Source organism: Neovison vison, chromosome 7 (genome assembly GCF_020171115.1).
Source record: "Neovison vison isolate M4711 chromosome 7, ASM_NN_V1, whole genome shotgun sequence".
Classification (NCBI taxonomy): domain Eukaryota; kingdom Metazoa; phylum Chordata; class Mammalia; order Carnivora; family Mustelidae; genus Neogale; species Neogale vison.
In genome coordinates this window covers 119334976-119362618 of record NC_058097.1, presented here as the reverse complement: position 1 = coordinate 119362618, position 27643 = coordinate 119334976, and the positions used below count along the sequence as shown (strand labels likewise).

Genomic DNA, 27643 nt, shown 5'->3' with positions numbered 1-27643 from the left:
CAGAACCTTCTATCAAGTGCCGAAGCTTTGTCCAATTTCCTACTCGGGCACCCTTGCCCTGGGCCCCAGGTCTACAATCAGCCTGTAAAGAAGTTATTTACCCCATGTCCTTGCCCTGCAGGGAAGGCATGAGAAGCAGCCCGTTCTTCTCTGAATCCCAAACTAAAACCAAACAATCATCTGCCAAAGTGTAAACCGTCACTGTGCTTAGAAACACGGACTGTTAAAGCTGGAAGCACCCTAAAACATTAAATCTACCTTTCTCACTTTGCAGATAGAAAATGGGGTCCCGGGAGAGGATCTCCGATCTAAGACCAAGGCGAGTTTCTGGACTCCGCTTCGATGTTCTTTAAAATGTGTCACACCACTCCGCTGCTTAGGTATTTGCTAACATTGTCAGACCAAAACAGAGCTAAGAAGAGGGAAACATTCTTCAAACAGGAAGGAGGATACCTTCCCTCAGGAAACAGGATTTCCTCCTAAGGCAGGTGCCTGGGAGACGCCTACTGAAGGGACCCTCCAGCCTCTTCTTGTGCCTTGCCCCCTTCACCACAGTCCCGACCCAGGGGCCTTCTTTCAGACCCTCCTGCACACACACCTGCTCCTTCTGGTCACCAAGCCCTAGCACGCTGTCCCTCGCAGAAAGACTCCCACCCCTCCCAACAGGGCCATGCCCCATCCTCTGCTGGGCTTTCCTGGTCACTCCACCCACACACAATCCATACACAGATCCTTGCACCTCCCACATCTGCCACTATTTCGGGTCTTTGCTTCCCAACTGTTTGCCCTACCTCCCCCAGCTGCATGGGACAGAGACAGTGCCTGTCCTTGTTGCTGTGGTACTGTAGCCCCTGGCACGTGGCTGGCACATGGGCCAGTTCAGCAGATCTGGGGGATGTCTGCGCAAACGAGGTGAAGTCACGGAAGCAGGACACGGATGTTAAATACTTACAACTTTATTAGGAGCAGGCTGTTGTCCCCGCAGCAGCCAGCTCCCATGTATACACAGTATACACAGCCCAGCCAGGACCTAGGTCCTTCCATCCGTCTGCTGCACGTGGAATGCGAAAGAACCAAACACAAAAGGGGGGCTCTGTAAGTGACAGTGTCTAGTGCCTTCGGGAGCCAACTACCAGGCTGGGAACAACCAAGCCCTTCAGCTCACCCCAGCCCCCTACTCCAACACGGCCAGGCTCACAAGGTTGGACTCCTCCAATCAGTGCACACAAAGGGCAGAGGAGGCAGGGGACTCCTGAGCCCAGATCCTTACTGGTCCACACCCCGTGGACGAAGTCTCTGGAACCCCCAGAATCTTCTTCATCTTCTATAGAAATGAGATACCACCTTTTCATTCCATCACCAGAAATCTGTACCTTGAGGCTTGTCTCTGCTCCGCCTTGGAGAACATGGTCGGATTAGCAAAATGGTCAAAGATAAGACAAACCTCCCAAGTTGTCTTGGTCATACTTCTTTTAAAAAGGAAAAAAAAAAAAATCATGACAGAAAAGAGCATTTGAGGCCCAGCTTGTGTCAGGAACAAGATAGGTCGTCTCTCCTCGAAATGATTTCTAAAGCTGCTCCGCTAGGGGATCAGTCACCCCCACTGATGGCAGCACCCTTCCCCCCTCCCCATTCCCCTGCCCGTTCTGCACAGCCCCCGCGCCACCCTCTCCTCACCGAGGAGGGGTGCACCAAGCACGGAGAGCAGTGCTATCGTCGGCTAGTTGGGGTCTACATCTGCCCTGGTGCCCTGCGTCCTTTTGATGGTCTCAGCCCCACGGTTTCTCTATATGGGGAGGAAGACTCCTCCTTGCTTCATTCTCCAGGAATGGCTGCAGCTCTGCCTCAGAGATCCACACACCCTCTACCCTGCTGTGGGGGTTCCGGTCAAGGGCTCAGCCCAGGGCTGGGCTGGGATTGGAGCACCATCCCAGAGGTTTACCTGAATGGCTGGTTTGTGGAGTCTGCCTACTAGGGGAAGCCAAATAAGAGGACTGAGGCCCTTTCTCAGGGAAAACACTTGCTCCGGTATCACCTCACTAAAGTCCAGGACATATTACCTAACTCAGAAGCAGAATCTCCCACATTCGTGCAGGAGCAGCTGCACCCTCAAGAAATACCCTGCTTGACCAAATGCTCTCTCACCCCAGAACATCTTCCCACTTGGAGCTCCAGGAAACACCCTGGTTTCTACAGCCCCAACACGTCTCTAGGATAGATAGGAGGTCCCGTTGGTGGCTGCCAAGTGCCTCTGGATCAGGTCATTGATTTTCTTTCTTTCTTACTTTCTTTCTTTTTTTTTAGGTCATTGATTGTTGTGTCTCCTGAAGCCTGTCCCCAAGGCACCTGAGATCCTGCTTTCATTTTTGGAGCCCTAGTGGATGGCCAGGCTCTGGGGGAAGGAAGCCATGTACCACACACTTATCTTTGTGTCTGGGCAGCTCAGTCTGCAGAGGACAACAGCCAGGTCCACTGGAAGCACCAGGGTCTCCACTGCCCCAGGGAAGGGACAGGTGTGTGTACCCAAAGAGGTTTGCCTGAGGTAGCAAACAGTGAACCCCGTTATCCAACTGCAATGCCATGTGATGTGCCCAAAGCCAGACTACATGCAGCTGTCCAGACAAAGGACCCACCTCCAGGCATGTGGATGTTCAGCACCTAGCCCTCCTGGGCATCTCCCACATCCCTCTTAGTGGCCACTCTGAAGGTCCTCTGAGGCAACACAGAGCCCAAGGCAGCCCTATTTATACCTACCTCTCTGGAGGAAGGAGTCATTGAAACTGAGGACTCCTCCCCATCCCAGGTGACATTGCCCCAAACCTCAAGCCCAGTCCCAGTGACACGGAACATTCTAGGCCACTGCTCAAGCTCCCTGTTTCACCACAGAATCCATCATCCCTTCCATCTTTTTTCAATGGTCCAATCCCTCCTGAAGAAGGCAATAGACTCCCTATTGACTTCCTGTACCTATTTGCAAAGCCTCAGAGGGCACGTACTTGGAAGCCCTCCACCCAGTCTAATGTCCTGGACAACACAGGAAGAAGAGGCAGCTCTTGATGGAGAGTCAGGAGTAGAAGGAAGATGAGAAAGCTCCGGACTCCCCCTACACATAAACCTCTTCCCAGACTTGTTATTCCTCACCCCACTCTCCTACCAGTTTCTGCCCACACCAGCCATTGTTTCTTTTCATTATTCAGTCCTGGTCAGTCAGAAAGGAAAGGCGGGCTGACAGCACCATAGAAACCTGCCTTGTTCAGAAACGGCTTAGAGCCCCCGGGGCCACCTGAGGGTGCCAAGCTGCTGGGCCATGGCTCTTCCAGCAGCCTGTGGCCTCCCTTACGGGGGCCAAGGTCCCTGAAGTTCTGCCTGGGAGGTGCCCATCCTCCAGGTCCCTTGGAAACTGGGCCCCAGAGCCTCTGCCCAGTGCCCGCACCTCTCAGCCTCTCCCAGAGACTGGGCCCTGGAGGAGCCGGGCGTGAGGTAGACTGTGCGTTCGTCACTTGGCTTCCCCCGCCCAGGCCAGGGAGGAGGAAGGGACCTCTTAGCCCTGCCCATGGTCCTTGTCCCTGGGAGTGAGTGACATTATGGCCTTGACACCCGGCCACCGCCCTCTGCCCATGGCTCCAGCTGGCCAGAGCCCTGGCAGCACCAATGGGGCGGAGAGTGAGGAGGAGAAAAGGACAGTCCCATTCAGCACGGCCTCAAGACACAGAAGTCCAGCTCCTGGGGCTTCCGGCGCAGGTTGCACTGTTCCCGGGCCAGCAGCCGCCCTCCAGGGCCCAAACACTTAAGCGGACGCCTCTTAAATCCCCGGCCACAGCTCTTGGAGCAGGGTGACCAGGCGCCGAGCTCCCAGGTCGGGCAGGGTTCCCCACAGGCTCTCATCTCCACTGGCCGATGGGCTGCATCACAGGCAGACGTGGAGCGTGGCCCTGGGGGCCCATGACAGTCGACCGCCCTCTTCTGCAGGCCACTGCCACAGCTCACAGAGCAAGGCCCCCAGCTGCCTGCCACCCAACGCGCCAGGGGTCTGTCGTCCTGCTGTTCCACTTGATTGGAGAGGCTGAGGACACTGTTGTGGTGCACCGAGGAGCCCCGGGGGTCCTTGGGGTGGGAGGCCTTGTCCTCCCAAGGCTCTTTGGGAAGGTAGAAGGAATAGCGGACCCGGGGTGGTGTCATCTTGCCCACGGAGAGGACCTCCACGGTCAGGGGCTCCAGGATGGGCCGGGAGGCCTGCAGGCTCTCCACCGCCGTCCCCGTGCCACTGTAGCGCAGTAGGCTGCCCTTTACCACCAGGTCCCGCTCCACGGCCGACACCACGAAGTGCCCATTGAGCAGGTACTTGCCTTGGCTGTTCTTCAGGGCCAGGTAGTTGTCGTCTCCAACGAGCCCCTTGTAGCCACGCTGGCGGATGTCAATGCTCGAGGCACCCGCAGGGATGGCCACCACAAAATTGTAGCCGTGCCTGTGGTGGAAAAGGGGATTGTGCCTTAGACAGATGCCTGGACGTAAGGCCCTCTCTCCCAAAATAGTCACAGCTGATTCCCCTTTCAGAAACCCAAGTTGGCAGAGAACAAAGACTAGGCAGATGGCTTCAACTGCCCCTCAGGAAGTCGGGGGGCACACAAACTGAAAGACGGTATGAGATGGTCACCACATCATCTAGAGTTACACACCCTGGCTGTGTGCGACCTTTTTTATTCAGGCCATAATCATAATTATGATTGTCATAATCATGAGATTATGAGATCATGACCTGAGCCGAAACCAAGAGTCTGACGCTCAACTGACAGTCCACCCAGGGGCCTCTATACTGTGGTAAATCCTAAGGCAAAGTAAAGCCAAGGTTTTGGAGCCTGACCCATCCCTACCACTGGCCTAGCTGTTGGCCTTGGATAAGTCTCTAAGCTTCTCAGCGCCTCACCTGGAAAATGAAGATCATAATCACATATACCTCATTAAAGCCCATAAAGCCTAGGGCCTAGGGCCTGCCACCCAGTAAGCACTAAATATGTATTAACTGTGAGAAGGAGGAGAGGAGGGGAAGAAGATAAGTCTATAGTCCCTGAGTCCAAGGCTGGGGCCAGACACCCTACTGAGACACACTGGCCCTGGAGTCGGGCCCCCAGATCAAGACTTGGATACCAACTCCGTGGTGGCTCAAGTATATTCATCTCTCTGGGTTCCGGTGTCCTCACCTATACAACGAGGAGGTCAAACTAGATGCTTTCTAAGGCTCCTACCAGCCCTACTAGTCTACAAAGGGGGCACCTGCCATTTAGCCAGCGAAGCAAGTCCGAGAATATTTACCTTTAATTCTCCACTTAGCCTCCCCTTCAGATCCCTGTGAATGCCATCCACTTGCAGTGCCCCCAGTTCCCAGAAAAGCTGCCCAGCTAGGGGCCCAGCAGAGTGCACTGTGTCCAGAGGGGGCAGCAGAGACTCCTGGACAGCCATCTAGACCTTGGACTCCCAACTTTTCAGAGCCCACCATATCCCTACTCAACTCTCTGCTTCCCCCAGATTCTTCCAGACCATGGGTCAGGACTTTCCAAGGAGCACATTCCCCTTGAAAATATAAGGGAATATGCTGGACTTCAGAAAGCCAGGAATCCCAGCTCTGGAGGTAGGAATTGGAGAGACCTATAGACATTTCTTCAGCTGACCCTACACACATCTCCCAGGAAGAGGGAATTCTTCGGTCTTAGCCCCCTGCTCTGCTGTTTATTGCCGTTCTCAGCTCAGTCTCACCCCTGAGGACAGGGCCTCAGCCTCTGTGAGATGGGGAGGCTGTCACATTTGTCTCTAGGCTTGTTTTGTTTTGTGATCGTCATCATGAACACTTAGTGAGCATTCATTATGTACCAAGTATAATGCTAAGCATTTTACTTGGATTAACACCTTCATCTTCACAACAGCACAACAGGAAATATATTCATGTCATACCCACTGTATAAATGAGCAAATCCAGCATTCCAAAGATTGTGTCACATGCTCAAGGTCATCCAGAAAATGGGGAACTGAGATTTGAACACAGGTGAGTCTCACTCTAGAATTCTAGACAGACCATAATGACCCTCTGCCATCTCCTTAACTAGCATCCTCCTATTCAGTGGTGGACTTACCAAGCATTCCTCTCTGCTTGATGGATGAATGGATAAAGGAATGAATGAGTGAATGAATGAATGAACGTCATACTCTCAGAGGAAGAGTCCGAGTGGCCTAGTAAGGGCATTGCTGGCTTACCCCAGTCTGACCCAAGCTTTCATCACCTGGGACAGCTGCCCTCAGCCCTCCTCCCCCTGCTCCAGGACCCAGAACTCACATGGGCTTGGTGAAGAGGCCTGTCACCTTCTTACAGCTCTTATTGTCGCCCCCACACACCCCACACTTGTCGAATTTCTTCTTGGAGCCCAGGTTCCCATCACAGCCAGCCTTGATGCACTTGCCTTGGACACAGACCGAGGTGGAGTCAGGAGTACACGGTGTACCATCCACCACCTGCAGTGGCCCCAGTGGGGGAGAAAAGGAGAGAGGGGCAGCTTAGCCAGATGCCTCTCCAGAGACTTTCTCTCTGCTTTGGTCTCCTGCCCCACACCCACTCACCTTCGGCGCCAACACATAGAAGTAGCCAGTGCCATTGGCTCGGCAGATGAGCTTGCACTTGTCCCGGGGAGAAACGCCGGAGTACTTGGGCACCCATGCCACGGCAAGGGTAAGCCGGTTGGTGCTGTGGTTATAGCCATTGAAAGCCTCACACTGCTCCTCCCGGAAGCTCTTGCTGGAAGCTGAGGAGGGAGGAAGCACAGGCAGGAAGCTAAAGGGGGGGGGGGCAGTGCTGGGATTGCCCTCGCCAGGATGCTCAGCTGCCTGTGGCTCTAACAGCCCTTCCCCTCAGCCAAGTTACCCTCATCACTCACGCCACCCCATCTCAAAGAACTAAAGTAGACTAGGACCAAAGGATGCAGGTTGCAGATGACATGCCTCCCCCAGGAGCTCTGCCAACTTCCCCAGTGATCTGACCTCCAATTCTCCATCTGGGATAACAGGTACCCCAGAGAGTCTGGGGCTATCAAACCCCTCAGGAGTCTTTTGAAACTATTTTCAGGATGTTATTAAATGGATAAAATAAATTACATAGGTTCCAAACAATACCAATTATACTGATAGACAACTATCAATATATATTGAAACATATTTGTGATATTTGTGCTTGTTAATCCACTTCATAAGATACAACGACTCTAATAACCACTGTCATTTTCAAGTCATGACGCGAGTAAATGACATTCTGAGAAATCCCACCAACTGAAATGTCATATAGAAATATCCATGATTTCCATTGGTGACAGAGTCCCAGGTACTGCTAATAGTATTACAGTTTGTTGCCTAATTAGAAGACATAATAAATTTTAGATAGAAACAGCAGCAAAATAATATTAAACTCTAATTGAAGGAAATAAAAAATTTAAATTAAAAAAGGCTAGTAAAAATAAAGATGTAATTTCCTTTCCTCCCAAGCTCATGGACCCTGGATAAAGAATTCCTGCTCATGAAGGTCGGCTTGTGAGTTCTTAAATAAGGGGAGATCTAGTGCGTCATTCCCTTGGTGCACTTGGTTTCCCAGCCTAAGCATCAAGAATAAAACACCCCTGCCCAAGGGGAGTGGGCAAAGAAGTGATCCCAAGAGGAATCTGCTCTTCTGCACTTCCAGAATTGGCCCTAGAGGAAAGAATCTTGATTGCAGTAATCTGCAGCCAGGAAGTGGGGGAAAGGGGGCGGGAGAGGGGCCCTCCCCTCCTCACCTGAGCTGGGGCAGGGCTCCAGGTTGCAGGATCGGTATTTCACTCTCACTCCCTCGCAGTACTTGCCCCCATTGGCAGGGGTAGGGTTGCTGCACTGCCTCTGGGCCAGCTGCACGCCCCCGCCGCAGGTGCGCGAGCAGGTTCCATAGGGCTCCCACTTGGCCCAGGAGCCGTCCACCTATAAGAAAGAGTCCGTCCTACTCATGCAGGGGTTGAGCTGCACATCCACACCCTAACCCTGCAGAAGGGTTACACGGGTACAGCCTCATGGTCCCATCACACCGGAAGGAAATCCACCGTGCATCACATGGGGGAAATGGGAAAATAGCAAGCAAACGGTCAGCACACACAGTGCCCAGGCAACACTTCAACATGGTAATTAACCTGTGCCAACTGCACCCAGTTATAAATGAGGCTGCTCAGAAGAGAGGCCCCTTTGGGCTCCGGAGTCGGATGGCCAAGTTCTATCATTGCCTCTGTCCTCACCATATGGGTGGTCTTTTTTTTTTTTTTTTTTTTTAGTTTTTTTTTTTTTTTTTTTTTTTTTGACAGAGAGAGATCACAAGTAGGCAGAGAGGCAGGCAGAGAGAGAGAGGAGGAAGCAGGCTCCCTGCTGAGCAGAGAGCCCGATGCGGGACTCGATCCCAGGACCCTGAGATCACGACCTGAGCCGAAGGCAGCAGCTTAACCCACTGAGCCACCCAGGCGCCCCTGGGTGGTCTTGAGCAAGTAGTAAAACCTCTTTAAATTTCAAGGGCTTTATCTGCAAAAATGGGGCCAATAATACTCAGGTGTGAGATCAGACAGAACTTTAAATGATGCAACATGTATGAAAATTCCTAGCACTGTGCTTGCCACGGAACAAAAATTCAGAGTTTCTCCGTACCTACTACTGTTGGAGACACAAGTCTCTTAATCTGAGGCAGCAGCAGCCCCCAGGCTTGCCAGGAAACCTTGTTGCCCTCGATAGCTGGATATTTTTCTTTGTCAGTGTTCCATAATTCTGACTTCTCTCCCAACCAGACTTAAGCAGATGTTCAGCTTAATCGGGGGCTGAATTTGAGAAAGTTTCACTCGAAGAGGTTCTAGTGTTTGTGCTTGGAGGAGATGAAAATAGGAAACTACAAAGCAATCCTAAAACTCTATTTGGCTTCGAGGTGAATGATGCAGTGTTGTTTCATTTTTTAAGAGGGTGGGGAAGGGGTCGAAAATGTATCTTCATTATGTTTTTCTTAGGATGCCAGCAAAGCGAGTTTTCATCCCCTGAACGCACATCAGTTGGGCAACAGGGGAAGCAGCCCAGTTGTACAAGCCTGGGATTAAAATGTTGTCATGCATCCTCCAAAGAGACTAACCCGCGTGGAGCTGATCAGGAACTGGCTGCATGTCACGTAAAAACATTAGTTTATGCACACATGCAGCATAGTCCATCTGCCTGGTCGGATAGCTCTTGTGTCACTGTGTCAACATGTCTCTCCTCCTGTGAGAGAAACACTGGCCCATAGCCCTGCTTCCTCCTCCAGCCAGCGCCCCACCTCATTCCAGCCTTTCATTCCCTAGGAGTGTCTACATCTGCTCTTTGCGCCTCCTCCCTCCTCAGTGCCTTGCACCATGGGCTTGGTCCCCATCACACCAGGGAAGCTGCTCTTTCAAAGGTCTGAGATGACCCTCCAGAGACTAGGAGAGTCTGTGCTTAGACCTTGCTATCTCCAGTTTTCCTTCAGTTCTTCACATTGTCTCTGTGGCTTCTGAGATGATGCTGTGTGGTGGTGGTGGCTGTTACTTTTGTTTTTACCCTGGTATCACCTGTACCTACAGATAGAGCAGCTTTTCATCCCCCAGAAAACACTCTGCCCTGCCACGTGCCATTCATTCACCAAATATTTGTTGCATTCTCACTAATGCCTGGCACCGTGTACAGAAAATCCCTGCTCTCCAAGTGACTGCAATCCAGCAGAAGAAACTAAAGATAAGCCTGTGCTTATAGGAGGGGTTAAATGCAGGTGGGAGAGGGGGAGGTGAGCTGCTCTATATTACAGGGGTCATGGAGCTTCATTGCAGAGGTGACCCTAGTGAAAAGATCTGAAGGAAGTACAAGAGGGAGTTGAGCAGATATGAGGGCAAGAATATTCCAGACAGAAGGAGCAGTGCAAAGATCCTGAGGAGGGACAAGCCTAGAGTACTCCAGCCTCACAAGAGGAAGAGAAGCAGGAGATGAAGGCAGAGATAGGGCTCACCATCCTGAGCAGAGAGGAGAGCCCCTGAAGAGTTCTGAGCATGGGCATGACCTGAGCTACATTGTAAAGGATCCTTCTGGCTGCTATGGTGGGAACAATCTGTAAGAAGTAAGACCGGCAGCAAGGAGATCACTTAGGGTACAAGACCAATCATTCAAAGTAGCTTGGAGCAGGGTGACTGCAGATAAGATGGTTAAAAAAAAAAAAAAAAGACTCATGACCGATGCTGGCGAGAATGCGGAGAAAGGGGAACCCTCCTACACTGTTGGTGGGAATGGAAGCTCATGCAACCACTCTGGAAAACAGCATGGAGGTTCCTCAAAATGCTGAAAATAGAACTGCCCTATAACCCAGCAATTGCACTACTGGGTATTTACCCTAAAGATACAAACGTAGTGATCCAAAGGGGCACGTGCACCCGAATGTTTATAGCAGCAATGTCTACAATAGCCAAACTATGGAAAGAACCTAGATGTCCATCAACAGATGAATGGATAAAGAAGATGTGGTATATATACACAACGGAATACTATGCAGCCATCAAAAGAAATGAAATCTTGCCATTTGCGACAACATGGATGGAACTAGAGCGTATCATGCTTAGCGAAATAAGTCAAGCGGAGAAAGACAACTACCATATGATCTCCCTGATATGAGGAAGTGGTGATGCAACATGGGGGCTTAAGTGGGTAGGAGAAGAATAAATGAAACAAGATGGGATTGGGAGGGAGACAAACCATAAGTGACTCTTAATCTCACAAAACAAACTGAGGGTTGCTGGGGGGAGGGGGGTTGGGAGAAGGTGGGTGGAGTTATGGACATTGGGGAGGGTATGTGCTTTGGTGAGTGCTGTGAAGTGTGTAAACCTGGTGATTCACAGACCTGTACCCCTGGGGATAAAAATATATGTTTATTAAAAAAAAAAAAAAAAGACTCAATTCTGGCTCTGTTTTGAAGATAGCATCAACAGGAGTTACTGAAATATCAGAGGGATGGATGTGAGAGAAAAGAGGGTTGGCCCAAGCAGTGGGCGGATGGGAGCTCAGTCTTACACACATCATGTTTAGGATGCTTATCGGTTATCCAGATGGAGGTGTGAATATTCAATGAGATGTGCCCATCTGTAGTTCAGGACAGAGGTCTGGGCTGGAGATACAAATCTGGGGGACTTCAACGTATAAATGTAAGTGATACTTAAAGTCTTTGGCCTAGATCACCAAAGAGGTCAGTGTGATAGGGAGGAGGGCTAAGGACAGTGCTAGAATGCCCAACATTGGAAAAACGAGAGTATGAGCAAGACCCAGTGAAGGGGACCAGAAGGGCAGCCAGTAAGGGGGTGGAGGGGAAACCAAGACACAGTGGAGCCCGTGTTCCCAGAGGAGAGGGTAATCAGCTGTGTCAAATGCCGCTAACAGGTCAGGCAATATGAGGAACGATAATCAATCACGGACTTCAGCAGTGTAGAGGCCATTTGGCGACTATCGTGAGAGTTATTTTTAGAGGAAGAGTAGGACTGAAAGCCAGACTGGAATGGGCTCCAGAGGAAAAATGGTAAGACGGGAACCGGAGAGAGCAATTTCATACCACTCTTTCCAGGAACTTTGTGGTAAAGGGAGTCAGAGAGAGAGAGACTGTGATTTATGGAGAGGAAGTAGGATTAGGAGAAGTTTGTTTAAGGTGGGAGGAATTACAGCAAGTCTGTATCCTGATAGGAATGATTCGGCTCGAGAGAGGGGAAATCTGACACTGCAGGAGAGAGACGGAAGAATTAAAGGAGTGCTTTTCTTGAATAGAGGGGATAGTATCCTAAGTGCAAAGCACAGTGCCGGGCCTCCAGTGAGAGCGTGGACAGCTCATCCATCACAAAGGAGGAAAGGTAGAGATTACAGGCACAGAAGTGGGCCGACGGCAGATGTGGAGGTGGGAGCTGGTGGACGTTCTCATGGAATTACTGATTGCTTCTTTTTTCTTAATGAGATAGGAAGAAAGGTCGCTGGCCGGAGTGGAAATGAGGAGGAAAGAGTTGGTAATGGAGGAGAGAGGCAAAGGTGTGACATGATTGTGCAGGACACGGGGAGAATGAGTGCAGTAAAGCCAATAAAATACGAGATGCCTGCTGAGCGGCATTCCGGGCCCACCTACTTGTCAGGGCATTAGTTTAAACTGAGACTGCTGAGCACGGTTCCGTGTCTCTCTCCAGCCACACTCACCCACACTGGTCCAGCTGAACAGGTGGGAGCTGGATTTCACCAGGACGGTAGCTCATCCAAGTGAGTATAGCCAAGAAAGAGGCAGGAACATGGGAGCCGCAAGCATACCTGAAGGAGTGGTTGTAACCATAGTCCATGGAATCTCAAGAAGAAGGTGGGTGAAGGCATGAGAAGAGCAAGCGGAGCTGAAGAATCGTTGCAGTCCAGACTAAAGGGCCAGACAACAGGGCCTTGGTGGTCAGAGTGTGATTATGGCACCTGAGATTCTGCCGGCGGGGGGGGGGGGGGGGGTGGGGGGAGGTGGGCGCAAGGAAGTTGTGTGATTAGGAAGATAAGCTTTGTGCTTTGACCTCTGCTGATTAGGGCAGTATCCTCCACGAAGGGCCAGGGTGGAGAAGGGACCGTCCAGAAAAGAGATTGAGAATGTAGTGGATTTTGCTGCTGATGGATCATCTTTCCACAGGCTTCTCAGATCACATTTCCTGTTTCCTATAGCCAATATCCTCTTGGGCAATGTCTTTATCCACTAGACTCATCTTCCCAAGAGAAGGAGCTGGCCACGGCTGGCCTGTCCTCAGGACCGTCTAGTTTAAACCCACAGCCTGGTGGTCAAGGCAAGCCCAGACTAGCCCTAAACCATGTCCCCAAAGATCTTTCCCATAGAGCCCCAGCCCGACTAGCCCTCCAGCTTGCCCCACCTCTCTGACTTTGGTCCATCTCTGCCTGTTGAGACCCTCAAGGCTCTCTCCAAACCTGATCTCCTCACCAAAGTTTGTTCAGACCTCTCTAGTCATCATCAGTCTTTCATCCCTTATTCTCCCAGGACATGTTTCACACTTCAGTCTTAACAGAACACACCTTCTCTGTGTCTGGGATCACAGGAACATTTCTAGCTTCCCCACTAGACTGTGAGCCCACTGAGACACGACCAGGTTTTATTTCTTTTTCTGACGACCACAGTACCTCGCACAGTTCTCTAAACACAGCAGGCTGGTGCCCAATAAAGGGCTAATGGCTTAATTAAATATATGTTTCCAAAACACAGAAAAAGATCTTACATAATTGTGTACCAAACCCAGCTCAGGGCAGCTGATGAAGTGCTGGCAAATGCTTTTTTATGTTATGGTCTCCGCATACTACACCCCCAGTCAAGGTGGTCTGCAGCAGAGGCAGGGCTCAGGAAGGGACCATCACCAGGATCAAGGGAGAGGAGGGACATCTTATTCCTGGCTGACAAAGTCCCAATCCCTCTGTGACCCCAACCCCTAACCTGAAGTTTTGATTCTATTCAGAGAGCATGTGGGGTTTGGGATTTGTTCCTATTCAACTGATAGTCTTTTTGACCAGAAAAAAAGAAAAGAAAGAAAGAAAGAAAAACTTTTGCTCTATTTTGTTTCAGCTTCAAAAACCAATCTTGACAAAAAGCGAAGCTGGGTTCGGGATGTAGGAAATTACTGGAGCCTGCCCAGGGATCTGGTTCCTTTCAGAGATGAGCCTGGCTCCCCTCTGGCCCAGAGCTCCCTGGAAACAAAACACACTCAGAAATAGCTGATAAAAGGAGGAGTGGGGGCTGGAAGGAGCCAACAAGTGAGGAATGTCGAAGATCAAGTGTGGGGCTTTGGGTTCAGGGCTCCTCCCCAGGTAGGATGAGGCCCAGAGCTCAGGGCTGGACCTCCTGGCGCCCGGGGCGCGCCTTCTCCCCCATGTCTAAGGAAGGCTTCAGCAAGTTCTCTGACCTACCATATGTCTTGTTTCCAGTCTCAGAATCAAGACGGGAAGAGGAACCCAGACAGGAAGACAGAGACACCGAGCTGCGATGTGCACAGTTCCGGCCACGCAGCAAAGCTGTTCCCCTCAGATGCCTCCAAGTCTGCCCCCTGTCCCCCAGCAGCCCCAGGAGCTGCTACGCAGCTCCCACACACTCACCTTGTACTTGTTGAGGTTATGTCTCTCCACACAGGTCCCCTTGAGGCAGAACTTGCCCTCGCCACAGCTGGTGCCATCTGCCCAGGGGAAGTGGCGGGTCTGGCACACCATATGCCCCTTCGCCTTGCCGGTGCACCACAGCTTGGTGCAGTACTGCATGTAGGGACAGGGCTTTGAGCCCACGCCAAAGGCCAGCTCACACTGCTGGCTCAGGGTGTAGCTGGTACCAGGCAGGTCCTCAGGCAGGGAGATGGGCTTGCTGGGTGGGTCCAGGAGGCAGTCGCCTGTGGGGAGCCAAGGGCATTCATGAGAGATGACTTGAGAAAGGTGGGACATGGCCAGCCCAGAGTCTAAATGGTAAGGAGACAATGAAGCAAGGGCCAGTGCAATGGACCCCCTTTGAGAGCCCAAACCTTTGGGGGTCATGCACGCCTAAGGTCATAGAAGACAGGTCCAGAGAGGTGCTGAGCACTCTCTCCAGGAACAGCACCAAAATCCCTCCTCTGTCCTCCTGGCTTACCATGCCCACTGTCCAGGAAGTCGGTGATGATGGCAGCGCTGCAGGCAGACCAGGGGTTGGCACGGTCAATCTGGATGAGTGTTGGGGACATCATGTGGTTGGCTCGGAGTTTCCCAAACACCTCCTCGCACACTTTCACATTGTCATGGGGCATGTTGAACACATGGCCTGTGGGGTGAGGCAAGAGGACTCAGAGGGTAGAAGGATGTGGGCTCTGCAGTTTTACAAGGAGAGGGGCTCAGCCGGGGAAGCTAGAGAGCCCGAGTCAGCAATTCTCAGGCTGGTCATTTCAACCTAGAGAGAGACTGCTTTGCAAATGTCAAGATGATGTTCTTGTGTTCTCAGTCCTGTCCATTGGGCTGTGGGCTCAGTGGGGACAGCAGTGTATTTAAAATATTCTCCCCTTAGTGACTGATTGATGAGATACTCTGACTGCTAAATCAGACAATATGGCTGGCCAACTGGGCTGGGGCAACTGGAAAAAATAAAACCAAGCCATTGCTAAGGCAGACTCTGACCCTAAGAAAGGATCCCTAAGGCTTCGGGACATGAAGAAGCAAAGATAAATGTCTACCTCCTGCCCAAAGCACCCAGGACAAACCCAGAAAGTCCCCAGAGGGGAGTTCTACCCCCTCCACACAAGAACCCCCCTCTAGACTTACCCAGCTCATGGGCAGTGGTGAAGGCTGATGGAAGCCCATCATCCTCGATCACAGAACAACTTCTCTTGGGGTCGCACATAGTGCCCACATCAGCCATGCCCAACGTGTCACAGGTGGTGGCCCCACACAGGTCCTGCCAGGTGAGGGGAGAAGCAGAAGCCAGCCAGAAATTAGTGACAGCTACAGAAGGGACCTGATGGGAAGAAAAGGCATCGTATGGGAGGTTCCAGCTCATCCCCGCCCCCAGCCCAACCAAGCCCAGCACCTTCCTAGCCAGCCCCTTTCTCCCAAAGCATTTCAGGGTTATTCATGGAATCAACCCCAGGCTGAGGGAGGAGGCTTCAGGAGAAAAGCCCTGTGGGTCTTTAAGAAGATTCTACCCAAATCCTACTCAGGGGCATCCTGTGGGAGGAAATTAGGAGGTACAAATTAAACCACAAGGCCATTGCTGTATGCAGAGACAGATTCCCAAGCCAGGCGAGGCCCTGGCTATGGCTAACGGAGGCAGGTGGGGGCGAAAGACAAGCATGGTCCTCATCCGGAGTCAGCCCTGAGCTTTTCAGTCCTCGCTGAGCGATTGCCTTTGGACAACCATGAATTAAGCTCAGATTCTCAGCCAAAGGGTCACGGGCCAAGGACCCGCCCAAGCCAGAGATTTGGCTTCCTTGGGCTGGGAGGAGGCGGACTGAGGTGGATACGAGCAGCTATCCAGACACAGCTCAACTGGCTGCAGAAGCTCGGGGAAAAAAATCAATGGATCGCCGCCTAAGACAGTCCCTCTCTCTGTAATAAAACTTAACTTGCAGCAGAAGCTAGGACTTCCTGCAACAACCCCGATGGGAAGGGCTTCTGGGGATGTGGAAGGGCAAAGTGGGGCGGCGGAGCAGATATCTCAATGAATTTATCGAGTATTATGGGCCAGCAACGCACCCACATACCTTAAGAGCCAAGGAGTTGGAAATAGGATAAGATACTTACCACTTAACAGAAAATACCCTGTTGAACCAGTAATACTAGGGTTCTCTTCATTACATCCTTGCCTTTCTTTACAGTTGACAAGAAACTATTCCATGCATCATCTCGCTTCATCCCCAACAGCATTAGGAGACAGATATATTATAATACCTATTTGTCAAAGGTGAAAACTGAGGCTCATGCTCATAACTAATCATGGTGATGATTTATTAAATGCTGACATCGTGTGTGCATTTCACACGCGTGACCATATTCATCCTCGCAACATCCCACTGGAAGAATGACAGCTATTATCACCTTCCGCAGTCAAGGAAGCCAAAGCTCAGAGAGGTCCAAGTCGCAGAGCAGAAACGTGCGCTGGGGTCTGTGTGATTGGATACCATCAGCACTCTTTCCACCACGTCAAAACTGATTGCTCAGCAACCCCTAAGTTAACTCTGCAGAGAAAGAGCTGCGTGTGTTCTCCATGGGAGCCAAGGTGTCCGCAGAAACACCCCCCAGAACTGTTCTCAATCTTCATTCTCTTTACGGCTTTGCACACATGCGTGTGCAGGCACATGCTGACATGGGGGGGAAAGGTGGGCAGCAGAGTTGGTGGGCCAGGGGGCATAGGAGGAAAGTGGTCATAGTACAGAAAATCAGCAAAATTTAACCCAGAGTGCTCAGAAGTTTACCAGCTGAGCAGTCAAACTTGGCTTCCCACGGTCAGGTGATGGTCACACCTCCTAATAATGAGTTAACAGTTTCTCTGGCCAAAGATCGGAGAGGGCGATCAGACTCCAGAGTACACGGGTCAAAACTGATCTGCTCTTCTGTGCTCACACATGGCAAGCCTGCCACTTCGGGGAACCCTCGGGGAGAACCTCAAATTCCCCCTCTTCCAAATAGTCTTCCTTCTCCAAAGGCTCACCTTCCAGAAAGTTCTCCTTCCCCTAGAGCTCTGAAACCTAGAAGAGGTTGGACAGGAGTCTCTGAAAACTCTTGTCTGGTGGTCACAGCCCATAGGGAGAACCTGTAGGACAAACAGGACACTGCCCCAGGGCCACCATGCACACTCACTGCTGGCTTTGTGTAAGAGAAAGGCCACAGGAGGAAGAACCAAGAAGGCTAGATTCTGGTCCTGGCCCCACCACAAAGCAGATGTGTGACTTTGGGTAGGTCACTTCTTTCCTCAGGGTTTCCTCCTCCAGAAGAAGGGCCAGTTCTCACTGGACCAGTGCCTTAATTAAGCCTCTGTTCCTGCCCCGATCCCAGGGTGCTCACCCCCCTCTGGTCCTCTCTAGGTTATAAAAGGAACACAAAGAATGATATACTTCAGAATGGAAAGAACCCTGATCTTGTCTACTAACCCACAAAACTAACTCCCAGAAAAGGGAAGGTCACCCATGTGGACATTCGGAGTCCTAGCCCCTGTGCTGCTCAGCAGAAATGAGGACGCCAGACTGACAGCTCAGACGGGGCTCTCAGAAGCCGCTGGACCTCCACTGTCCAGCAGCCTGCCTCTGCCGCTGGCAGGTCCTTAAAATCAAGAGCCTCTTTCCTCCCTGGGAGGGTGGGTTCTCTCTGGAGTGAAGACATGCCGCTGCAGGCCCTTTCTGGCCAGGAGCAACCTGTTCTTTCCATCAAGAAATCCCGGTTTCCCTGGATCAAACAAGAGGAACAAGGAAGGAGCCGGCACATTTCCTGAGGGTCAGGCTGTAGTTGAGAGCAGCCAGCCTGCAGGAACCAGTGTCTTCACTGTGGGAAAATGCAGCTGTTTGGGGTCACAGGCTCTGCCTGTCCCTCTTCCCCCAGTCAGAGACTCCAGTGAAGAATCGCTGGACCTTAGTTCTTTGAACGCCCACAGGCGGGTACCCAAGGCTCAGCAGTGCCTCATTTGTGGCACTGAAGATCTCCACCCTTCTGGAATGAACTCAGATGCACTCAAACTGCTTTAACCTCTTCAGCTCAGGCACTTGTCTCCAGCAATAGAAACTGTTCTGGTCCCTTTTGCCTGGAGGGGGTAGGCACTTCCCACCCAACCCCTATCTACCTCACTATTTCTGGTAATTTGCCATTTCTCCTTGAAGCTGCAGCTGCTTTTCCAGATAACCCAAGAATCACCTTGGCCAAGATCCTAGTCCTCCCAGATTATTGTTTTCTAACTGTCCTTCTTCACAGAATAATTTAGGATTGGAACCACAGTTTGAGAGAAGGCAAACAAGCAAGCACCCTGCAGTGGCTCAACCCACATTTCCCAGGCGCACTCCCTCCACCTCCCACCACAACTCCCTACGGCCCTCCCTCTCAGCTCCTCTCCTTTGCCCTGCCATGCACTGAGATGCTCATATTTTCCAGCCATACAGGGTGGAGGACCTACACAAATCAAGCATGCTACCTTTTTTTTTAATGTAGCAGAAAATACATGTTGTCATGTAACCAACTTCCTCTTCATGAAGAGCAGGGTTCATCTTCATGGCCACACCGTAACATCCAACATAACACAACTTCAGAGCCGTCCTCTCATTCTGCAGATGGGGACACTAAGGCTCGGTGGACTAAGATTTCTCACCCAAGCTTTTAACACAGGAACTGAACCCCATGCCTTTTGACACCAAGGCCGGTAGTGGTCTTGGGTCTGAACCACAGCATGCTAGTCAGGATATCGTAATTACTGCTGAAAACCACCCACACTGGTATTAATATTGTGCCTTTAATTTGTTTCCATCTCAATCTCTTCCATGCATCACTGTATTTCCTTGTCCAACCCCAAATCCATGGCTGTTTGTGATCCCCAAACGTGGGAGGGCCTTATTTTACTAGAAGAAAAAAATTCTACCGATTCTAGGTGTCCGGGCAATGTGGCTAAGCATGCCTGATGAAGAACGGACTGCTCCCTGGTCACGTCCATCTAGGTTCGGTTTCGCTGGAATATAAATTCCTCAAGGTGTACAAAATGGCATTACAACGGGAGACTGAAGATAACTAAGACAAGAATTACCTCAACGAGGAAGCAGAGAAATCTGAAGCTTGCAGAAAGACCAAGCTTCTCTCGGAAATCATCAGTTCCAGTGAGGGAGCACACCTAACGCGATGTTGGTGGCGAGCGCTTACTGGGTTGCACCTGTGAACCAGACACTGTTCTAAGAGCTTTTCTTACTAGCTCATTACATCTTCACAATGGCTTTATGGGGGACATGTCATTATTAGGCCCATTTGACAGATAAGGCTCAGAGAAGGTAAGTTACCAGCACAGGGTCAGTGAGCCCAAGGTTAGACAGGAAGGGAGAGGCAGAGTGAAGGTTGAAATCCAAAAGCGCAGCCTCTGAGCTGAATGCTTCCCTTGTATTAGTACTGTTTCTTGTACAGATGTACCCCACAAATGAAGAGACCAGGGAATCTCAAGATAGCAAGGCTGCCCACCCCATACCCTCAGCCCCCAAAGTGCATGTTAGCCACGAAGTGGGGAGAGGCCTGGGAGAGGCTGATGAAGAGGGAAATGGAAGGATTAAGTGCCAACAGTGCTCTTAGCACAACTCCTGTGCCCCCTTCCTGACTGAGGAAGCTCCGAAGTCCTTGCCCCACGCCTGCACTGACACAATGACCCCCTGCTCTGCACCATGTCTGCTGGCTCCTCGCTGGGACCTCTCCTCTCTCCAGGGCAAAAACTGATGGCAAAGAGCCGAGAAGAAATGCCAGAAGAACCTGAGACTCCCTCTCACAACCCTGCAGCCTGACAGTTGCAAAGGCTGGAATAATGATCCCCAGTAAGCACCTAAGAACCACCTAAGCACGCATAGCCACACACAGTCTTTCGCTGACATCGGTGCCTTCCTCCCATGAATACATACTGGACAGCGGCAGTATGCAGGGGCCCACTGGAGCGGCCACAAAGATATAAAAAGGTCTTGCTTAAAGGAGCTTACAAGTTAGGGGTAATGGCAAATGCTGGAGCCATGGTTTCCACACAAAAACAGACAAATATTAAGTATACTTACAAGTGCAATGCAACAAAATAGTTCAAAACAGGACTGTCCCAAATGTAAGTTCTGGCAAGGGACCTATAGGTAATTATTCAAAACAACAAACACGTGCTGAGTGACCACGAAAGTAACAATGACAGTAGACGCCATTAACTGGGTGGCTGTTCTGGAACATTTGCTAACTTGTCCTTGATACTGCCTTTTTAAGCTCAGTACCATTGTCATCGTCATTGTCCTTCTATGGATGAGGAAAGTGAAGTTCAAGTGGCTGATTCATTCAATGTCCATTGCGAAAAGTCAAGTGCCAGGACTGAAACTCAGCTGTGCCTGACTCCAAGTCTGTGTTCTTTCCACTGTGCCACACAACCAAGGACAGGCATTGAGGCAAGTTGTGGGGGGCCACAGGTATGCACGAAGAATGATACAAACACCTACCAAGAAGTTCAAAGGTAGGACAAGAGCAGGACCGAAGAAGGGGAAAACACCTCACTTGCCTTCCTGACTCAACCTTGTGTTTAAGAAAAAGAAAGAATATCATTCTGGTGCACATTCCTCCCAAATGTTTATAGCAGCATTATCTACAAGAGCCAAATTACGGAAGGAGTCCAGACGTCCACTGACTGAAGAATGGATGAAGAAGCTGTGGTGTGCACACAGTGCATCCAAAGAATGGTACCTTGCTAGTTGCAACAACGCGGATGGAGCTAGAGAACGTTATGCTAAGGGAGATAGGTCCATCAGAGAGAGACAAATACCGTGTGATTTCACTCATATGTGGAATTTGGGAAACAAAACAAAATGATCATGGGGGAAAAGAGAGAAAGGCAAATCAAGAAACTCTTGACTCTTACTGCAGCGAACAAACCAGTGGTGACCAGAGGGGAGGGGATTTACGGAGTGCACTTATGGTGATGAGTACCAGGCGTTGTATGGAAGTGTTGAATCACTAAACTGTACACTTGAGGAAAGCCTGGGTGGCTCAGTCAGTTAAGCGTCTGCCTTCAGCACAGATCATGATCCCAGGGTCCTGGGATCGAGACCTACATTGGGCTCCCTGCTCAGCGGGGAGCCTGCTTCTCCCTCTGCCTGCTGCTCCCCCCTGCTTGTGCTCTCTCTCTCTCTCTCTCTCTCTCTCTGACAAACAAATAAAATCTTAAAAAAAAAAAAAACTGTTCACCTGAAACTAATATCACACTGTATGTGAACTAATCGGAATGTAAATAAAAACTAAAGAAGAGATACAGAGAGATTCAGGTGCACATTCCATCCTCCAAACTTCCTCCCCCATCTTCCACTATGAATATCGGCTTTCTTATTTGGTGCAAGTCAAAGAAGGAGGGAGAAGACCTTCCAAGTCAGGGAGCAACAGTATTCCACTCCTTCCACTCTCTTTCTCCTCCTGCCTAGAAGTAGTGTTGAGTTTCCATTCAGTCATAAAGATTTACACACTCTTAAATACCGAAACTAAAGATGCTGCTCTCTGCTAATATCTTCCAAGGCCTGACTTCAAAAAAGATCCTGACACAATTATGCTTCTCTTTATTTTATTAGGAGATATGTATAAAATACACATTATCATTTTATTAACACTTTCATTGAACACTAAACTTCACTGCCATGTGGCAAGCCGTTTATTAGAGGAAGAACTGACCTCTATGTCAAATGAGGTTCCAGGCTGCCGTTCCACTCTGCACAGTATAGAATACACGTACATCCCCGCCTACCGGTCCCACAAAACGTAGTACAACTCAAGGCCAGAACAAGAAGGAAGGCGCCAAGCTTGAGACCGAAAGACAGAGAGGTGAGGACATTGGATGAAGGAAACAGAAGAGAAGAGAGAGATGACAAAGAACGGCCCTGGAGAATCTCAAAAGAGGAGAAAGAGAGCACCGAAGAAATGGGGAGGGCAGGAGGGGGCCATGGAACGGCCCACAGTGGTACTAAGCACAACAGAATAAATAACACAAAGGAAGGAATAAGCGGGCAGAAAAACCACAAACTGTAAATCCCACAAGACAAAGTTGGTTCAAAGGAGAAAATGTTACAAATAGCAAAACAGATGGTGGGATGGAAGAGAGGACCTCCTGCAGTGCCTTCTTGCCACCTGTCCCTCGCCCCACCCCCCCACCCCAACTCGGAGGGCTTCCCTGACTCCAGCCGCAAGGAGAATGCCGCCCCACTGGACTTTGGACAGAGGGCCCATGTCTCCCTCATGGCACTTAACATGCCCTAGTATACTAAGCTATTTCCTTGTCAGGCTCCCTGATACTCAGTAAATTCCTGAGAGCCAGAGGCCACATCTTAATATCTGTACCTCCACAGCCCAGGACAGTATCTGGAAATAACATGCTCAATGAGTTATTTTTTAAATGTAGAACAAATTCATGAAGCCTAGTCTACCACAAAGTTAACCCAAGAGCAGAGGCATCAGACGTAAAGAGAGAGAAGACAGGGACATGCAGACCTACTACATCCCAGCACCAAATACCCTATTCCTGCTGCCCACCACAACAAGAAGCCGTAGAAACGTTTCTTCTCATAGAAATGAATGTCCAGGGGTGCCTGGGTGGCTCAGTGGGTTAATCCTCTGCCTTCAGCTCAGGTCATCTCGGGGCCCTGGGATCGAGTCCTGCATCAGGCTGGGAGTCCTGCATCTGCTCAGCAGGGAGCCTGTTTCTTCCTATCTCTCTGCCTGCCTCGCTGCCTGCTTGTGATCTCTCTCTCTCTGTCAAATAAATTTTAATTTTAATTTTAAAAAAATGAATGTCCACCCTGAAAGACTGGCTCTAGTTCTCTGCCAATCCTGGTTCCAATCCCGTGCTGACCTCACCCTGCTGTTATGAGTCTGGAGACTGATTGCTTTGCAAAATCAGATGTGTGCTCCTTCTCCAGGAACATGAACTTACTCTGAATCTTTAAGTAAACTCCTCAAATTGTCAAAATACTTGTTGTATGATCAATTTTTTTTTCTCCTTTGCACACAGCATAGGCTCCTCCCTGGGTCATGTCTTCCTAGTGTTTTGATTTCAACACCCCACGTCCCTCCCTCTCCCTGCCAAGAGGAAAGCAACATCTCCCCATAGCCTGGCCAAGCCTTGTTTTCACACACACAGCAAGTCCAGTGATGGTGGATGGAAGGGGGATCCCCGGTGCTGGCCAGTCCTGATCCCCTACGGTCCCCCCTTCAAGTACCTGGCACCTGAAACTCTCCAGGAACTGGGCTCACCTCTTCTTCATGGGAAGAAATATAGTCTGACCAAGACTGACACATTCCTGCCTACTCCCTGTGAAAACCATGGCTACAGTACTATCAGTCAGAGTCATTAGCCATTTTCCAGAGTTTTGTGGGGGGACCAAGGAATAGGTGACTAAAGACGTCTAACAGCTCGACATCCATTCTAGGCAAAAGGGAATAAACAAAATAAGCACATTTCTAAAAACTTCTTAGCCAAACAAACTATATACAGTTGACCCTTGAACAATATAAGGGTTAGGGGCACTGGCCCCCCATGCAGTCGAAAATCCACATACAACTTTTGACTCCCCAAAACTTAAACAACGAATACCCTACTGTTGACCGGAAGTCTTACCAATAACAGTCGATTAACACGTGTTTTCGTATGCTGGATGTACTATGTACTGTGTTCTTACAATAAAGTAAGCTGGAGAAAATAAGATGTTATGAAGACAATCAAAAGAGAAAATACACTTAGAGTACCGCGCTGCATCAAAAAAAGCCCACACCCAAGTGGACCCATGCAGTTCAAACCCATGTTGTTCAAGGATCAACTGTATATATTTATCTTCATAGAAATAAGTATGTATATGTGTGTATATATGTATATTTCAATATTAGTTTGAAAAAGCATGGATTACACCAACATAATAATAATCAGGAAAGCTCATACCAGAATTAAAGTGTTCCTGCTAACCCTTATAAAGTACAACAAAAGGAGGACAGCAGGAGACTCATCCAGGTTCCCCAAGATCACATCTGCCTCAGTCTACAAAGAGCAGCTTCATGCTCTGTTTTCATCACATACTGTACCTTCCCCAGGGGAGCTGAGGAATGAGCAGTTCCTAAGACCCTGAGAACGTGGAAGGCCCTAAAGTCTGCACTGGCAAGGAGGGGAGAGAGAGAGAGACATGTTCATTCTAAAGCTTTAAGCACATACCTGGATGTTGGTCCTTCCAACACAGCCTCCCCACTTTCTGGATCGCCCTCTAGCCGCCTAAGAAAAAGACAGCTTCTAAAAGTCACATCTTGCCCATCACTGCTTCTGACCCAAGTGCTCATGCATCTTGTCCTCATTATGCATGGTTAACATAGCCCCTGGGTCTAGCACACACCACTGACAGAAGCTGTCACGCTGCTTGATTGCTTCTTCAAAAGGCGAATCCTTCTGATGGTGTGGCCCGTGTTCCCAGCAGGAGTCCTCTTTCTGTGGCTGGTTCCAAAAGTCAGCCTAGCCACTAAGCAGCGGAGACTGAGGTCTGTTACTTTAGAAGCCATGAGTGACCTCCACAGGGGCATCCCAGGTAGCAGATGGGCCAACAGCTGCTTTGCCCATTAAGATATCCTGTTCTTGGCCATTGCTTTTTTTCCCCCAGCAATCTGACTGCCGAGTTGTGTGTGCAGAGGTGGAAGCCACCTCCTCTGCAGTTTCCCCATGACTCAGGCAGTGTGTGTACGGGCCGGGCAGTGGCAGCTCCACAGACCTCAGCTGGAAGAATGAGTGCAAGGAAGCAGACTCAGGCCAAAGACCTCCCTAGAGAAACCAGGTGGTGGGAGGAGAAGGCTGGGAAAGGAGGAAGTTCAATTCCAGGAGGGGACAAGCAGTGCCAAATGGGTTAGTGTGGAAGACGTTAGCTCCAGCCCGGTGTGTGCCAGCACAGCTCTGAGTGGCTGTTGGAAAGAGTGGAGAGTCAAAGCCCCACAGACAACCAAGGATTCTGGGCCATCCCCTGAATGACATGTTTGCAATAATAACAAAACAAGAGCATGGCACAGATTCGAGCTAAGCCCCCAAAATCAGAGGAAGCAGGTCACTTGGACACCCCTCTTCCTCCCAGTCCCATCCATGAATTAAAGATATTGCACAACTCCAAAAAGTTCACGAGATCCCATTGCTCCAACATCTATAACCATAAACGTTCATAAACTCATAGCTGAAGGCAGAGCTGCTTCTGTGATCTGACCATCTTTCTTAGCCGCCTACTCGGTATCTTTCCAATCCCACACCTGGGGTCTGCGGATGCTCTTTACTGAGCGCACAGCACTTGACCACCGCCAGAGGTGGAATCTGGAGCCCCACCGTCAGGTGTGGTCATCGGGAGTTTCAGTGAGTCGCTGTCATGAACCACCTTGCCTGTTCTGCTCCACAGCACACATCAGGGCAAAGAGGTCACCCTGGGCCAGCAAGGAAATAGGAAAATTGAGAGATTTTCCCCAACTCAGCTCCAAGTGAAACACCACTAGAAATTCTGACTCCAAACAGGTGCTCTTATAGATTGCCAGCTCTGAATGGACTGGGATCCCTCAAGTAGAAGGCGGGCCCAGCACAGGAGGGTACAGAAGAAGCAGCAACGAAGGATGGAATGCTCCCCGTACTTGAGTCTGTCCTTTCCATTTCAACCATAAAATATCCCAAATGATTCCCTCCATCCCAGTCCAGGTTTTCCAGGCCTAGAACACAGGATAACTGAACATGCCCAGAAGAAATGAACCCAGGATCTGAACTGTGATGCTTGCATCACCTTCCAGTTTTACAAGCAAAGCAGAGAAGCCTCGGAAGAGACATCTGAAAGGATTTAGACGCCCCGGTTGAAAGGGGCGGACCTTTTCCGACCCCTCCAACACCATCCTCAGAGCGCCTCCTATCAGCCATGCAGACACACTGCGGCTCCGGGGCGGCAACTTCCTGGGTTCCAGCCCCTCGACGCCTGATCTAGGAGGCGCTGATTGGCCACTCCAGGCCAACACCTTCTGAAGTAGCTGGCGCTCCTCCGACCGCCCACGTGCTTCCAGATGCAAGCGAGCCGAAGCTCCACGGAACCTAGGAGCGGCCTGTCCCTGGAATATCCAAAGTGGGAGTCGGAAGAGAGCAACAAAATTTTAACCCGGCTCACCTGTTAGGCACAAACGGCATTTGGGGAGCTAAGGGCGGTGACCCTAAGAAAATGAGGCTACTGGGGTCCAAAAAGGTGACAGATCAACTCACCTGCCTGGTGAAGAGGATGGCCGTGTCCCAGTACTCTGGGTGTTTGTCACTCACTTTATTCAGCTTCTTCTGCCAGGCACAGAAGTTGCGCAGCGTCATGGCAGCGTTGCCCGTGACCTTGGGCCCTGTGTCGCGGTCTCTGAGAAGCAGCACCTTGACCACGACGATGTTGATGGGGTTGAGGATGCTAGGATGGCGATAGAGTCGTGCCGCCGTGGCCAGCAGCGTTAGCAGATAATGCTCCAAGTCCGCGCCGTGGAACTTGACCATTGATTCGTCCGCCACCACCAGAGTCTCCACGTAACGCGGGATAGACACGAAGCGCTTGGCGCGCCCGGACCTCCGCCGACTGCGACTCTCTCCTAAGCCGGCCTCCCGCGGCTTGTAAGGGTCCAGCGCCCGCAGAATGGCAGGGTTCCAGCCTGAGGCCACCCCGCATCGAGAGGTGGGATCTCCGGGAGGCCCACCGGGGGCGCCCCGGCGCTGGAGGAGGTGTGCGCCCTGGCTGTTGCGCTGTGCAGCCTGAGCGCTGGCGTTGGGGAGCGGACTAATGACATACTCGGCGCCTCTGTACCCAAAAGCTCCGCGTAGACCCCCGCACAGGCTCATAGCGGCGAAGGAATCTGGCTCGGCGTTCACGTCCCCAGAGTAGAAGCAACGTCGCAAGTCTGGAGAGCTCCCAGTGAGTGCCGGGAGGTGGACGCCCAGATGCTCTGTGGCGAAGGCGGGCGCCAGGAACTGAGCATCCAGAGTCAGGTGTAGGTAAAAGTCCTCCTGAAATGCTGTGATCTGAAAAATAAGACCCTGATCCCCTGAGTCCTCGGGACCCCTCCGGTAGTAGTGGCGGCCGTTGATGTCCGGGTCCAGTCGGATGGGGACTACCACCTCCTGGTCTGGCTCTGACCCGCCTGCGGGTACCCCGGCGAGAGCCAGTGTTAAGATACCCAGCAGAAGCATGGCGCCGGGCAGCGCACGGCCGCGATCTCCGAAGGGCTCGGCCCCGCTCCCCCGCCGGCGAGTCTCCTTGCAGCCGGCACAGGGGAACCACCAACGCTCCGGGGCAGTCAGTAGCTCCCGGAAAGCAGAGCAAAGGGAAAGAAACTCCTCCCAGAGGAGTGAGCGTGC

General features: G+C 50.9%; 1 protein-coding gene across 1 annotated transcript; it reads right to left on the bottom strand.

The window, feature by feature from the left end:
- Window positions 1–940: 940 nt before the first annotated feature.
- Window positions 941–27643, bottom strand: ADAMTS15 (ADAM metallopeptidase with thrombospondin type 1 motif 15). The gene is made up of 8 exons (XM_044258216.1): window positions 26519–27643; window positions 15361–15493; window positions 14699–14866; window positions 14179–14462; window positions 7806–7983; window positions 6607–6788; window positions 6326–6501; window positions 941–4465 (listed from the first exon to the last, which is right to left on the bottom strand). The coding sequence occupies exons 1-8, from the start codon at window positions 27473–27475 to the stop codon at window positions 3691–3693; spliced, it is 2853 nt and encodes a 950-aa protein (XP_044114151.1). The 5' UTR covers window positions 27476–27643; the 3' UTR covers window positions 941–3690.

Coding starts and splice junctions, on each gene's coding strand:
- ADAMTS15 (XM_044258216.1), bottom strand. CDS start 27,475: ATGCTTCTGCTGGGTATCTTAACACTGGCTCTCGCCGGGGTACCCGCA. Junction 14,463..14,698: donor CTTCCTGGACAGTGGGCATG/GTAAGCCAGGAG, acceptor GGCTCCCCACAG/GCGACTGCCTCCTGGACCCA. Junction 6,502..6,606: donor TCTATGTGTTGGCGCCGAAG/GTGAGTGGGTGT, acceptor GGGCCACTGCAG/GTGGTGGATGGTACACCGTG.